A 16,967-nucleotide genomic window follows, 5' to 3' on the forward strand; every position below is an offset into this window, starting at 1 on the left:
AAGGAGGCAGAGTCAGAGTTCCTTGGTTACGGTGTTGGCCATCTTGTGCTGGCCACATAATGTATGGAAGTGATTGCATAATGATCAAGGTTAGGCAACATTATAAATCATTATATATTAGTGATCTTCTGTTTATATGCCAGGGAACCTCCTCAAGTTGTCACAACCTTGCAAGATACAGTTGGAAAAGGTGTTTCATATATCTACAATCTTTATATGCCATGGTACCTCCTCAAGTTGTAACAGCCTTGCAATTCAGTTGGAAAAGGTGTTCATATATCTACATTCTTTATGACGATGAATGCTCTACCCTGCTACAGAGAGCAACAGATAGTAGATAAAACTCTCACAGATTATTAAGTTCTAGCCACCTCATGTTGTGATGCCAAAGATTTTCTGCCATTTGCTATGAAAGCACGCCTGTAGAATCAATGTCTCTGCAGCTATATGCAGTGCAAAAAGCTTCATTGTGCTCCACGTAACTAATCACATTGAAGAAATCCTAAATAAACAGGATCCATCATCTGACAGGGAAGAAATTTTATCTTCATCGTTAGTAATGTAATCCTAAAAATATTACAAGGAATGATCCAAAAACTCCACCCTAACTAAATATACCTAAGAAATATATATTTTCCCAAATGCAATAAAAGTTTACATGTTGACTCCCACTCAAACCATCAAAGAAAATGTGCAAATTAAGAAGGTGACAACTCATTGACATCATGCTATGACTGAGTATTCTAAAACGTGGCATTAAGACCAACATGATCAATCTGTTCAGGATAGAAGATATGATTACAAATAATCGGCAGGCATTATATGATCAGTAGATTGTATCACATGTACAATATATAGATCATATATCAGGCCATATAAGCCTTTTGATAATGATTCCAACGTTACTGAGTCTTGATTCAGTTCATAGTTCAGCGACGCATCAGGCGGCTTCGTTCTCGCTTCCGAAAACGCTCGAGCATGATTTCGTCAGTTGCAGCTTGTCGTCTATTTCCTACATTTCCTTCAGGAGCAATCTCCCCTGATATGGAACCACTATTTTGAGCATCTTTATCCTTGTACAGCTCCGGATGGTCTGCAAACGTTGAGTTTACATTTAGAACAAATGTCTGGTGCATCTAATACATACATACCAAATAAGGAACTATTGAAATGAAATTTGGTATTATCAATTATGTCTGACTATAAGATAATTATTAATAAGATTGACACAGTCTAACAATCTCCAAGACTAAAAATCTCATAGCAAACATATGAATAAATTATTTCACTAACAGTAAGATTTTCATTGGGCTCTAACCTCTTCATAGTTTCTCTGCATAAGATAATTATTAATACGATTTACATATTAAAACAATCTCTGAGGGTAAAAATCTCATAGCAAACATATGAATAGATTATCTCACTAACAGTAAGATTTTCATTGGGCTCTAACCTCTTCGGAGTTTTTCCGCATACTCCCTACCACGTTGAAAGTAATCAGCACTGTAACTGGATGGAATACTTGACTGGGGCCTGACATCAACAAGATGAGACCATGTATTAAGCTCCATCTTCCTGAAATGTATTTCTACAAATAGGAATGTACCGTTCTTCCAAGAAGTACTATGACAGAAACAATGAAAAATGAAAATTAGTACCAACCTTCCACGGCCAACAAATGGGCGTTTATCTTGTAGTTGTTTCTTTGCAGCCTCAGTTTCTTCAATGTTCCTTAGTTTATACCTGGAAATGAGAAATGGAAAAATACAACTAAGTGTGCAGCATATGTTTTTTGCACTTGCGGATAATATTTTGTGCTTTGTAGTTTTATTTAAAGTGTGCAGCCTCAGTTTCTTCAATGTTCCTTAGTTTATACCTGGAAATGAGAAACGGAAAGAAAAAAAACTAAGTGTGCAGCATATCTTTTTTGCACTTGCGGATAATATTTTGTACTTTGTAATTTTATTTAAATCTGTCCTTCAGATGTCATCAATGGAGAAAAGACAGGCATAAATAAAATTCAGTATCAGGCTTGAAAGTTCGACAGTCCAGCTTTACTACAGTCTCATCAGTGCTTTCAAGTTTTACTACTACATCTAAGCCACATAAGGTTTTCCTTATCTCGTAAGTAATCTTGCCTACATCGTATGACTGAAACATAATGCTTAACCATTCGCCACCATCTTGAAATGCTAAATACTCACTCAATAGGAAGCTGGACCTCTGCAATTCCTGTTGTCCACTGAGTAGAGCTTTCTTCTGAATTCCTCCTCCTCACCTGAAATACCATGATCCATTATATAACAAGGAAATATTCAAAAGCTTCCACTCCATCAATGGAAAAAACATAAAATGTTTTTAATGTTTACAAAACACAAAGACTTGGAATAGCACAAAGATGATAAAGTTAATTGTGGAAAATAGAACATTTAGTCTTTAATTGGATAGAAATAAAGCCTTGTAGCAGATCCGAGTGTGTCATTCAAGATTGTGAATACTGTAGCAGCGGATTTATTAAAAACTGAGATGACACTGTTGGAGCGAGTTGATGAACCTATGTCAAATTCAGATACATCGAATAAATTTCTAGTAAAAGTTTAGTAAGGTTTTAACAGTTCGTCGTAGCTGGGAAGATTACCGGTAAAGTACTAAAGGTATCTTGTCATTATTGGACTGGTTTTGTCTGCCTTCATCAGACAAGGTTCATACTATGGAGATTTATAATATTGTATTGTGGATTCATTTTAGTTGTTATTTATTAGTGCTACATTATCTCTATTCAATTAATTAAAAAGTTGGGATTGTTTATTGTAAAAGATATTTGTTGGAAGGAAAAACTGATTTCAAACTCTAGTACCCTAAGAAAACCCTGGGGCAAAATTACCCTAGTTTATTACAGTGGTATCAGAGTAGAAGTCGTGCCAGCCTAAATGGTATGTGAAAATGGAACTACCGCAAGCAAATTTTTGGGAAAAGTATGCAAAGTTTTGGGAACAGCAAGTAGAGTCTTGTAAGAGGCTAGAAGAGCAGCAAGCAGAAAGGATCTGAAGATTAGAAGAATTCAACAAAAATGCCACAGCTGAAGCAAAGGCAAAGGCATGGGCATGGCTATACAGGAAGCAGACAAGTGGCCATAAGGACCAGGAATGTCATAATTTGGTTGACCAAGGTTCTCGTAGCCCATACAAGGATTCTGATATTTGCAATAAAATGGTTCAAGTGTCTTTACCCACATCAGATGTCAACTCGTTCAAAGATTGTGAAATTTTGTTTGAAGCTTCAACAAAGGATAATTATTTTGAAACGAATCCTGAGCTTGGAAGGAAATTTGTAAAGCATGCCAAGCTAATGATCCAAGTGTCGAAAAAACAACAAAAACAGCAGAACTAGAACAATAAAATAGAAGGTTTGGATGCAATCTTGGTTGAAAAGATCCATGTGCCAGAAAGAGAGCAGATAAATCCCACAGTAGAAACATGTAAAAAGATGCATCAGCCAAAATCAAGATTGTCCAAGAAACAATACATGGAAACTGATGTGAATCGAGTAGATTGCATTGACACTGAATATGATCGAGAGAACAGAGATATAAATATATATTCAACTGAGAATAAGATACCTGAAATGAAGAGCAAATTTGATATTCTCAATAACCACAACCTGGATAAGATGCAAAAGTCCAATTTTACTTCTACAGAATCTGGTAGTGCCCTCAGTACTATTCCCCTGAAGCATGTAACTGAGATTGAACAACAGATTCTTGCAGTAAGGGATGCCTCCGATGTTGTTGAGACAGCACAGAGAAAGCAAAACCACCACAGTAAAAATCAGTGTTGCAAGAAACGTCCCCCCTACCAGTTCAAAAGCCCGAAACGCAATCCATACGGATCCGTGGATGATCCGCCCCCCGAAACGCGTTTCAGAAAAACTGAAACATGGATCAGGCTGAAAAATACGGTTCTTGCCATTTCAAAACCGTACGGCCCGATCAGTGTTTCGTATGACAGATCAGTTGTACAATCCGCGGCATTTCTGGGTCGGATCCATATGGATCGCGATTGCTTTGCCGGGCAAGCGGTCGTTTCCGCCGCGCTGGCCACAAAGTGGCGATTTTTTTTTTTTTTCCCTTTTTTTTGTTTTTCTTTGTTGGGGGTGGGTCCACCTTGGGTTAGGGTGAGGAGTGAAGGGATTAAAGACCCTTTCATCTCTCATTTGCTCACTTTTATTTTATGAGAGGTTGGAGAAGAGAGGAGAAAGAGAAGAGTGCTTGGAAGAGTGAAGGAGGAGGAGCTAGGAGAAGGAGGAGGAGCTTGGAGGACTTCCATCTACAAGAACTAAATGTCTAAGTTACCAGGATTCGGATACGGATACGGATACGGATCCAGATCCGGTAGTTTTTTGAAAATCTAAGATCCGGATACGGCAAGGATACGTCACGTACATATATATATATATATATATATATATATATATATATATATAAACTTTTTAAAAAACACCTTAAAGCTAAAAAGTCAAATACTCCATGAAACCATCAAACATTTTTAGAACATTGAATGATAAAATCATAAATATGAAGATTAAAACATTGAAATGGTGCATCGTCCCTCATACAAAGTAACAAAAAGGTCCAAGGATCATGATTCATAATATCATGAATGATAATAGTAAATACATTTACATATCCTCAAATGGATCTATATCTTCTGCATATTGCAACTCTACATCATGAATAGATGATGGGGGTCCTGGAATGTAGGAAGTTGCATCAGTAGGCTGGACTGGTGGTGGAACAATATCCTCAAGTAGGTTGAGGTGACTCATGGCATTCAGTGTCAGGCTCAAGTCAGAGATCTCAGGCTCCACATCCCACATCCTGCTCGGACCTTTTTTATACTCTGGTTCAACATGTGATAGAAGACGAAGGTTGGAATGAACATAAACAAGGTCCTCAGCCTTTGCCGCTCCCAACCTGTTTCGCTTCACTGAATGGATGAAGCCATATGTACTCCAATTCCTCTCAGCTGATGAGGAACTAGCAACCTGTGATAACAACCTAGTGGCTAGAGTAGATAGATGAATGCTATCCCCACCATGGAAGCCCCACCAAGTAATAGGATCAAGATGTCCTCGATCATCCATAGCTACTGGATCTGAAAAGCTACCAGTAGACTGTACAAACCCTCCAAATTCTTGGCGGACTTCCATTGCAACTCCCATATCTCTATAAATTTTCTTCAAGGCTGTCTTGTATCCTTGTACCACTTCAGAATCTTTGTTTGGTGCTGCTCTACCAGGCTAAGTCACATGACACGAGGACACGAGACACGGAGGACACGTAAATACGAGGTATTCAATACGAAAAGCAGCGACCTGGAAACAGGACACGAGGGACACGTTTTATATATATTTAATAAATAAAAAAAAAATATATATATATATATATATATACCGAAATATAGTTTTTTATCCATATTAAATTGCAGGTTGCAGCTTATCTAATCAAATTAAAATATAATTACTTCTCAAAGTTCATAGTTCACTTTAAAAAAATAAATAGAATCAAAATTTACAACTTACAAGCACATAAGAAACTAGTCATGATAAAAAATCATTATTAAAACCAAGAGAAACTTGACATGAATTTGATAAATAATTAACAAGTATGTCGTGCTTATCTATTTGAACTCATAATTTAACTTGATAGCAATTAGATTTTCAACTAGTTATTTCAAGATTGATTTGGTTGAGTGAAATTTGAGATATGCCTCTCCGAAGTTGAGGTGCCAAAAATACAGAATTGTAGTAAAATGCATGCCTAGGCTAAAATTCAAAAAATTTGATTAAAAAATTATATATATATATATAGATAGATAGATATAGATATAATTAACTAACTACGAGTTAATAAATTAAATTATGTAAAAAATTAAATTATATATAAAAGAAATTAATTAGATTTTAATTAAATTGAATTAAAACAAATATTAAACAAATCATATTAAAATAAATTAAATTATATATATAATTATTTTATTAAAATTTAATTAAATGTAATTTATTAAAAATGATTTAATATTAAAAGAAAATTCTATTTAATTCATTCAATATAAAATACAAAAAATATAATACCAAACCTTTTATAACAATGAATAGAATATCGTATATACAATAACGTTGGTATTACACCAACGAATAAAAAATTAAACCATCTTAGGTATTAAACATCGAGCCGTTGAAGGGATTAGAAATCGTATTTTTTATGAAAAAGGTTCCAAGGTCAACGAAATCCCAAGGTAGATCAAGCATCGAGGTTAAGTGATATCGGAGGTTCAATTAAAAAGAGCTCCGAAATTATATGGTTCTTAGCTCCGATTTATGCGACCTACACATCACCTTATATAACAATATGTCAAAACTTATGACCAAATCCATCGAACGAACACTCCCGCAGCTCCACACGACAGCTCCAGACAACCGAAAATAACCCGGGGGCCGGAATAGACCAACGCTTACGCTATAAACCATGTTTTTTTTTCAATACGTATTCAAAACATCGAAATACGTTAGGGCAACGTATGCTATGTACAAAATACGCGTATTCAAAATTTATGACACGAATGGAAAACGTCGAATACGTATTCGATTTTTATGACACGTTAAAAATCGTATTGGACACGTATTAGGGCCGTTTTCGTGTCCAATACGTAAAATACGGGACACGGGACCCTAGGGGACGTGTCCTGTGACTTAGCTACTAGGTAAAGACAAAATTTTAGAATGATAGTATTTAGGGTGCAATGCATATGCCAGAAGGTGTAATGGCGTGGTCATTTTGTTCCACCTTTCTGCAACTATGTCCTTCACTAAATAATAGAATGTTTCATGAGGGTCATTTTCACTTGCCCTGATAATTTCCCTTATCCACTCCAACATACTATCAATGTTTTCATAAACTTCCCCCAAGCAAGGTGTATCTGTATCAAATGCCCTGATCAAGGTCAAGATTGGTTCAGTGAACCGTAGAAGATATTGAACTTTGTCCCACCATGCATCATCAAGAATGGACTTGATTTTTTGCCCTCTATCAGAAGTGGAAGTCCTCCATGATTCCCAAAGAGGGTCAATGACCATTGCTTGTAGTGCTTGTCTCACCTCCACAAGTCTCTTTATGACAAGAGTGTGGGAGGCAAAACGAGTTTCAGCAACCTATAAGTTTCAAAAGGCCAAATCTCAAATGAGAAACCATATATAAATTTGTAATTAAAAATAAGAATTTCATTATTTCTAATACAAATAGTAATGATCAAAAAAATTACCTTCAGTAGCTCCAACTTTGCAAAACCCCGATAAATGGCTTGGGACATTGAATGATTTGTTATGAACATTTGGATTTCTTTTGATGCTACATATATTTCATTAATCCATTCAATCTCACCAATCTTGGCAAGCATAAGGTTCAATGAATGGACTGCACATGGAGTCCAAAAGATGTGATCATATCGACCCTCCACAATCAAACCTGTGCGTTGTCCGTAATGACTTGGACAACATTATGTGGCCCCACACTTTCTATTGCATCAATAAGAATTGTGGATATGAAAGATGCATCTTTCTCTATTCCACTGCAATCAACAGCCTTCAAAAACATTGCCCCTTGGGGGCATACTGCAACAACATTAATTAATGGGCGGTTTCTTTGGTCTCTCCATCCATCAGAAATGACGGACACCCCTGTTTCTGCCCATGTATCCCGGATTGCCTGTAGCTGTCTATCCACGGATTGCCTTTCTGATGCCAACAAGGTAGTGCGGACCTTTTCATATCCAGGGCTTTTGTACCCTTTTGGCGCTTCATTAACTGCCTTAATCATTTGTTGCCAGTAAGGGGAACGCACTTAATTGAATGGTAACCCATTTGCATAGATGCAACGAGCTACGTGTTCATTAGCGATGTCTCTACCTTGATTATTGAAACATGCTTCAAGAGGACCTAGAGTGGCCCTTTTATTAGATGTAACAGCAGGCCTAGATGGCAATGGAGGCCTAGTTGTAGAACTTTGCACAGGGTGTTTTCCCTTAGCAAGTTTCCTATCAGCAGCTTCTTGCAAAGATGCATAGAATTTCATTTTTCCAGGACTCAAACCTTGGCCAGGTTTGCCATTTGCATCTTTTGGCCCAGTGCATACTTGCACCCCTGTGTTAGTTTGACCGGTGAGATGGGCCTTCACTCTAGTATATGAGCTATTTTTTATATCTTGGCATTCATTGCACTTCCATTTAAATGAACCACCTCCGGGATTTTTTCCAATAATCTCCACATACTGCCATAGAGGAGATTTTGGATCTGTTTTGATGATTTCCCCTTCACTATGCTCATGTTGTGAATCTTGTGATGGTTCCATTATGATAATAGTATAGACTCGATTGGTTACTTGCAAGTTGCAACTGCATTTAAAATTCAAGTTATAATATATTAATATTATCCATAAACAATTAAAAATTAAATTGTAAATACATTAAAAAAAAAAGTAAATTTAAATTTTAAATACATTTTAAAAATTTGAATAACATATATGAAATATTAATATAACTATTAACTGTTATTATAATTTATTATGTTATATAAGTTATAACATATATTATATAACATATATATATATATATATATATATATATATACTATAATTGTTATTAAACATTAAAGTTTTAAACATTAAACAGTAAATAACATATATTAAATATAACATATATATAAATATTAAATAATAAATATACGAATATAACATATATAACTATTATTAAACATTAATATAATAATATATTAATATATTAATATTACATTACAATGTTACATATATTAAACCGTAAACGTGCACTACTGATAACAATAATCTATTAAAAATTTAATTACCTGGTTAACGCTGAAACCCTCGGTGCTTTTAAAATTTTTGCGGGCGTGACCGACTGTGTTGACAATGTGTGCTGCGTGCAGGGGAACCGGCGGCAGTGAATGGTGCTGCGTGCAGTGGGGCCGGCGGTAAGCCCACAACGCAAAATACCTGTGCAGGAGGGGCCGACGATGAGCCCGGAACGAATGGGGTCGACTGTTGGAATGGCGACAAAACAAAAGGGTCAAAGCAGACAGAGCAACGCAGAGTCCGACAAAACTAAAAGTAATGTTATAATATATCGGGACCACAAAATATCTAAACTTAAAACCTAGAAAATATCTGTTTTTTAACTTTTTTGGCCACCTATCACCGCTTCCGGCAGCCACCAGCCGGATCCGTATCCAAAATCCGCTTGCCGTTTCCAAAATCCGTGTTTTTAAAAATATACGTATTTTAAGCGTATTTGGGAGTATCCGTATCCGGATCCGGCAATACTCCACTTGCCTGAGCCGGATCCGGTAACATAGCTAAATGTTGAAGTTTCTAAGTCTCCCAGTTAGAAACCCTCCATGCACTTTACTGATTTATTCCTACCTACTTGTTCCGTTACTTAACAAGTTATTTACAATGTAAATACTGAAAATAAACACTAGTGCATGCTCAACATATTACAGATCAACAACTGAAGGAAACAAAAACAATCACACCAAATGACACCGTTATTTTTGGACCAATGTCCCCGGAAAAACCCAATGTGGGAAAACCAGTGCAGCTATCTGAGGGTTTTCTTATTAAGCAATTTCAAAGTACAATCTGGGTGCCAAATCCGGCTTACCCAACAGAGAATTTCCTTGGCAATAGTACCTCTCAGTCTGAGACAAATGTCCTGGCCGAAACCCCGGATAAACCTTCCGGCAGCTCCTCAGCGCCAATCTGCCCCAGAAACCCCAGCGTCTGCCTTTATAGATTGCGTCAGCCTCTCTCTGCCCAACGTTGGCCCTGCATCACTGTGAATGGGCCTGGGTCAGCCTTCTGGCCCTTTGCGTTAGCAAAGCTGGCCTCTCTGAAGCACTACACAGCTCCTGACTACCTCTGCGTGGCCCTGCGTGAGCCCTGGCTACTACTGCGTTACTCTCTCTGGCTCATGCGCTGCTCTCCCAACACTATCTCTGCGTCTCTATCTCTCTGTACTCAATGCCCCTCCGTTGCAACTCCGATCATTGATTCTATCTCTCTTAGCAAACCCTGCTCTAGACAATAGAATGACCGATCACTCTGGTGTATTCTCCAAGTGACCCTCAAGCCTCCTCTTATACTTTTCTTGTTGAGATATCAACGGCCGAAATTAAGTCCCTAATCAACGGCTAAGATTAGATCTGGCTTGATCGATGTCTTTTGGACCATTCTAACACAATTTTATATTAATCCACATTAACATTTTAATTTCCCTAAGTTTAGACTTAGGGACTCCATTAAAAAATTAATTATTTTTATATCTCCTGAACTGTTTAGAATCTACCAAACCCTTTCTGAGTATTGGAGATCTCATGTGCCCCAACCTCTCCACCAAATTTCGTGGCTAGAGCACATCCGATGCTACCCCATATCAACACTAAAAAGTGCAAACCCCAAACTCCCTTAATTTTTTGACATTGTTTTTTGTATTTTTCTCCTCCCTCTCCTACTCTTTCCCATCCTTTCTACTTGCTCATTTAATTGCAGGTTGTCCACCACCTATATCCATATTCCAAGATGGTGTTATTTTGGCTTCTATGTATCATTCCACTTTTGGTTTTAATGATGGAAAGGGGGAGTAGCAATAGAAGGGAAGAAGAACAAAAGAATAGTAGTCCCAATATGAGTGACCCAATGTATGATGAGGAGGAAGGGGATGAACCTAAAGGGGACATTGAAACACTAGAGGGGAAAGCCGCATTAACACCCTTGTGGAACTATGTGACCAAACTTGAAGGGGGAAAGGGTGGTGGAAGCTACAAATTTTTGTGCCCTCATGGTTGTCATGGAGGAAAACCATTTAGTGGTTCATATACCCATGTGAGGTGGCATCTTTGTGGGGTGATGGACAGTGAATAAAAAGGATGTTGTGGAGATACAAATTTGCCCAAACATTTCAACTAAACAAAGAAGAAAATACATCCAAATAGAGGAGGTTGCACAACAAAAAAGCAAGAAACAAAAAACTCATTCTGAATCAAGTGCAACCACTAGATTTGGTAGCTCATCTCCTCATGGTACTTTTGCAAGCTCTAGAGGTAAAAGAACAAAAGGGGATTTCCTGAATGTTGTTGGGAGGGATGATGTGGATGGAAAGATAGTATAATTTCTTTGTGCTTGCGATGTACCATTCAATGTGCTTTGCTCTCCCTATTGGCATGAAATGGTAAAGGCCATCAATGAAGCCCCAAAAGGATACAAGTCCCCCAACTATGAGAAAGCTAGAACAGTGTTATTTGAAAGAGAAAAAGCGAAGGTTCTAAGAGCTTTTACATGTTTTACAAATGAGTGGGTAGATTGTGGGGTATCCATTGTATCAGATGGGTGGACAAATATTAGAAACCAACATTTGATAAATGTTCTTGGTGTTTCTGCTAGTGGTGTAGTATTTATTACATGTCATGACAACTCCTCCATGAGTGCATCTTCCCAAAACATTGCAGATCTCCTATTGCAATCAATCAGAGATGTTGGTCCGAATAATGTGGTTCAAGTGATCACAGATAATGCAGCAAATTGTAAGGCAGCAGGAAAAGTTATTGAGCGTACTCATCCACACATCTTTTGGTCTAGGTGTCTGGTTCACACGTTGAACCTTTTGATGCATGATATTGTGAAGCATAAAGAATGTGGGTGGATTACTGAGCTTTACAAGAGAGGGAAGCAACTCATTAAATTCATCAAAGGGCATACAAGGGTAAATTACTTGTATGGCGCTTACTCCAAGTTGCAATTGATTAAACTTGCAAAAACAAGATTTGCCAGTTATTACCTCACCTTTAGGTAGCTAGTGAAGGTGAGACAAGCTTTAACTAATATAGTGTGCGCTGAATCATGGGGGATAATTTAAACCGATAGAGATGGTGCTAATGTAGCCAAGGACACTATTCTTGACATGTACTTTTGGTCACAGGTTAAACATGTTTTGCAATTCGCCAAACCAATTTATTACATGATCAAGTTTGGAGATTCAGATCGACCAATAATTGGGGAGGTGTATGAGCAAATGGATAGCATGTTGGGGCAAATTAAAGACATTATTGAGGCTAGAGATATCACCTTGTACAATTATATTCGTGCAGAGTTGGAAAAACCGATGGGAAATGCTAAATGTTCCATTGCATGCATTCGCATATGTTTTGACAACTAAATACTATCATCCATCATGGCTTTCAACACAAGCACCTGGGGGGGTGGGGGGAGCAGGAGAAAACCACACCAAGATCAAGAGGTTCACAAAAAATATATGATTGCATTGAGTAAATCAGTCCCTGATGAGGAGGAAGTTGCCATGGTATGGAGACAGTTGAGCAGTCCATTTGGGAGCATGCATGCAATTAGAGATCGAGAGACCTTTTCTTCTCTTGAGTGGTGGAACATGCATGGAGGTGCTACTCCACTTCTACAGAATTTGGCATTGCAAGTGCTATAACAGGTGGTAAACACTTCTTCTGCAGAGAGGTGTTGGAGCTCTTATTCTTTCATCCACAGTGTTAAAAGGAAAGGTTGAGTTTAGACCGGGCAGAGAGCTTGGTTTATGTTCATTACAACTTGCAATTGTTGTCCCATTACTGTGATGATGCAAAGACTAATAAAGACCCTAAGGTTTGGGACAGGAATCCAGAGGAGCCCAAAATTGGAGGATGGAGTGTTGTGATTATAGCAATTAGAGGATGCTCTTATCCAAGTATGTCCATTGTGGTATGAATTTTGCTTACAAAGCATTTCTCTAATTCCTGTTTCTAATTTTTTTTGTTAACTAGTGGGTTTTTTGTATGAATTTTTTGAGCGATTCCAAGATGATGATGATCGAGTTGAGATGCCACCCCCATCTGGTCCCTTGGTTCCAGGTTCCATGGTTCAACACCAACAATAGGGGGTTCGTCTTCATCAGTTTCAGTGCCACAACTTCCACAAGCACCATCTTCTTCATTGCCACCACGTGGAGGCCCACTGCCACATTCTCTTTGTGGTGGAAGGAGGAGAGATTAGTAGATATATTCACAATTTACTACTTTTGTCATAGATTAATCATTAGACTTGTAGGCTTGTTGTGAATTTGAACCTTTTTGTCTTGGCGGTGACCAAGTGACCTATTTTGCAGACATTATTATTGCCCACATGTGTAATTGTTCAGGTCTGCCTCATCAAAATGTAGGCTCAAGAACCCTGATGGACGTGTCTCTTCACCCACAGCAAATTGTACAAATACAAGTGACCTCTCACCTCATTTGGCATCCTCATCAGTCACACATTCTCTCTCCTCCTCTCATTGGTTCGTACTACATTGGGCACTCTTCTCTCTCACATGTGTGGATCAAGGAGGATGAAATTTCAGACTGAATTAGTGGGCCGAAAATCACAAGAAATTGTGTAGTTTGACCAGCGTTGACCATGACCTTCCAGGCATCATTTGACTTCGATCTTTTGGGGATATTTCTGTCTCAGCAGGCCACGTCTTTTGGCATAGGAACCAAGGCAATCTGAGCACTTTGACCGCAGACCAAATTTCAGGTTGACCAAGTTTGACAGCAGATTCTATGACTGTTTTAGGTTGAATTTGACCATTGCTGGAGGACGAGTTTGAGTGGAGAAGACCGAGTTGCTTTGAGGATAATTTATTGTTGTTTTGACCAACATTGAGTTTCTGATTAGGGCTGAAGTTTGACTGCAGAAATTGACAAGGTTGTTTTGACTTTGAATTGGGAAAGTCAACTTGATTTGTGTACTCTCTCTCTGTTGAACATTTTGATATAATAATAAGAAGATTTGATCAAAGGGTTTTCCCCATCTTGGGGTTTTTCCCTAGCATCCACCAAATCTGGTGTTCTCTTGTCTTGGCTTGTCTTCTGCATTTTGTTTCATGTTCTATCTACTTTTACTATCAATGTGATTAATTGGAAATTGTCATTGGGCTGCTAAAGGAGCATTGAAGTAATTGTGCTAAGCATAGAACATACCAATGTTAACTAAAATTAACATGGTATCGGAGCCCAAGTGAAAACAAAGCCCAAGCAAAAGAGAGAAAAAAGCATTCACTAAGAAAGAGTTGTTGGACAAGAATATTGGTCTAGCTTCAATGGCGACTACATCATACTTCAAATCTGAGGATAAGCTCAAGGACAAATCCGACTATCATGCATGGAAGATGACTTTGGATTTGACTTTGGAAGAGAATGATGTTATGGACTATGTGCAGGGAAAAGTGGTGGAGCCTCCTTCAAATGCACTTATTTCTGCAAAGACAAAGTACAAGAAAGGTGAGGTCAAAGCTAAAAGAATTATTATTGATTCCATTCAAAAGCATGTGGTTGCCTATATTTCTGATTTGGGAACATCTAAAGAGATGTATGATAAGTTGATTGGAAAGTTCAAAGTAAACAATGCAAATCAAATCCGCTTTCTTAAGAACAAGTTGAAGGACATCAAGATGGATAGAGGAGAGTCTATCCAATCCTACTTCATGAGGATTATAGAAATCAAGAATGATCTTCTATCTATTGGAGAAGTTGTCACTGACAGGGAGCTCACTCTCATCGCTCTTAGAGCTCTCACAAGAGCATGGGATGTGTTTAACACCACATTTCTTAACAATGAAAGGATTCCTAGTTTCAGTGAATTATTGGCTAGATGTACTCAAGAAGAGACTAGGATGATGGATAGAGACAACCCTTCAAATGGAAATGAACCTACTTCTTTCTCCGCTCATGCAAAAAAAGAGAACAATGCTGGTCCAAAAAGACAAGGTCAAGGATTCAAGCAGGGATTCAAAGAAGGAAGAAAAGGAAGGTGCTCCAATTGCAACAGGTTTGGCCACTATGCTAGAGAGTGTCCTCAGAAGAAGGATACTCCACAGGATGACAACAACAATAACAACAACCACAACAATTTCAAAGGCAATGTCAATCAAAGGAACAATAGGTTCAACAATAAAGGAAAGAGGAATGCTCCCGCTACTCGATATGGTGATGGCCGACCTCCCAAAAGGACGAGAAACTCCAGGTATGAAGAAACTAATGTTGTAGAAAAACAAAAAGAATTTTATCTTATTTCCGCCCTCACTACTGCCTCTCCTCCAGACACTTTGGATAATTGGTTGATTGATAATGATGCCTCAAGGCACTTCACGGGGTACAAGGAGGCCCTCTCAAACTTGGTTGAAAAGAAGACTAACTTGGAAATCATACTTGGAGATAACGCCACCTATCCCGTGAAAGGAATAGGTATTGTCACTCTTCACTTGAATCAAGGTCAAACCATTCATCTACAAAAAGTGTTGTATGTGCCCGATTTAAAGAAGAACTTGGTGTCTATTTTTGTGATGGAAGATAAATGCTTCAAGGTAGCATTCATTGATGGAAAGGTACGTATTTGGCAAATGAACCCTAAAGATGTTTTTACACTTGGATTTAGGGTTGAAGGTCTCTATCAAGTTGGAGGAAGTCCTTTGGGAGCCTTGACTTGTGATACTTCTCTTCAATCTGAATTATGGCACCAAATATTTGCTCACCTTCATTACAAAGCCTAACCTGGGGTAAGAAAGATGGTCACAAGTATGCCCAAGTTCAACATGAACCATGAAGGTGTTTGACAGGGTTGTGCAGCTGGGAAACTTACAAGGGGACCATTCCCTTCAAGTGAAAGTCAAACAACCGACATTCTTCAATTGGTCCATTCTGATCTATCTGGTATGTTGCTCATAACATCATTAGGAGGATATTTATACTATGCAATTTTTGTGGATGACTTCTCTCGCAAAACATGGATCTACTTTTTGAAGAAGAAGGACGAAGTGTTCAAATGGTTTCGTTCTTTCAAAGTCTTGGTGGAAAATCAAACAGGGAAGAAGATCAAGATATTGAGGACCGACAATGGAACCGAATATGAATCAAACGAATTCAATGAATTTTGCAGAGAGGCTGGCATTAAGAGGGAGACAATCGTTGCATACACTCCTGAGAGAAATGGTGTTGATGAAAGGAAGAATCAAACAATCATAAAAGCCACTAGTGCCATGCTTCAAGACCAAGGCCTACCGAAGTTCTTATGGGGAGAAGCTGCCAACAATGTCGTATATGTTCAAAATAGGAGCCTGCATCAAGCATTGGATTTCAAGACACCCGAAGAAGTCTTCTCTGGTAAGAAACCTGATGTTTCTCATTTTAGAATATTTGATTGTCCCTTGTATTTTCGTGTGCCTAAAGAGAAAAGAAACAAGTTAGAAGCATCTGGGAAGAAAGGAACATTTGTGGGCTATAGTGAAACTTCGAAGGCATATAGAATCTATGTGTTTAGTCAAAGAGAAGTGGAAATAAGCCATGATGTCACTTTCGATGAAGATTTTGCCCTTGGGAAAGCCAAAGATCTCCCTATCCCAAGGAAGGACAATGATGATGTTGCAAGAAAGCAAGATGAATCGATGCCCAATGTTGAAGGCCCGATGGATCCCATTGATCTACCTCTTGGTGATCCCTCTACCTCAAGGAAAGACCTTTGTGGCTCAAAGATACTCTCGAAGATGCTGAAAGATATATTGCTCCAAGAGGGACATTTTGTGAAAGAAGCCAAACAGGTATCAAGGGTACTTAGCTACTATGAGTACTATTGCTCAATCTGAGCCATGAACATTCAAAGAAGCCATGAAACACCGAGTATGGAAGGATGCAATGAATGAGGAGTACGAATCAATCATGAAGAATGATGTATGTCATGTGGTTCCTAGACCCAAGGACAAGTCTGTGGTCACTTCTAAATGGCTTTACAAAATCAAACATGGAGCTAATGGGAGTGCTGAAAAATACAAGGTCAAGTTTATTGCTCGAGGCTTCTCTCAAAAGGA

The 16,967-nt window shown here is 38.2% G+C and overlaps 1 protein-coding gene across 1 annotated transcript in view; it reads right to left on the reverse strand.

Moving 5' to 3' along the window:
• Positions 1–503: 503 nt before the first annotated feature.
• Positions 504–16,967, reverse strand: part of LOC149207938 (integrator complex subunit-like protein) — a 29,486-nt gene continuing 13,022 nt past the window's right edge. Inside the window, exons 4-7 of the mRNA XM_089395893.1 lie at positions 2,205–2,278; positions 1,663–1,743; positions 1,454–1,533; positions 504–1,093 (exon numbers count right to left, since the gene is read on the reverse strand). Of these exons, the coding sequence (XP_089252019.1) occupies positions 930–1,093; positions 1,454–1,533; positions 1,663–1,743; positions 2,205–2,278 (399 nt within the window). The 3' untranslated portion in view covers positions 504–929. The remainder of the gene's footprint in view (positions 1,094–1,453; positions 1,534–1,662; positions 1,744–2,204; positions 2,279–16,967) is intronic.

This window comes from Pinus tabuliformis, chromosome 1_2, assembly GCF_031772625.1.
Source record: "Pinus tabuliformis cultivar Carrire ecotype Pingquan chromosome 1_2, CPIR1, whole genome shotgun sequence".
Classification (NCBI taxonomy): Eukaryota; Viridiplantae; Streptophyta; class Pinopsida; order Pinales; family Pinaceae; genus Pinus; species Pinus tabuliformis.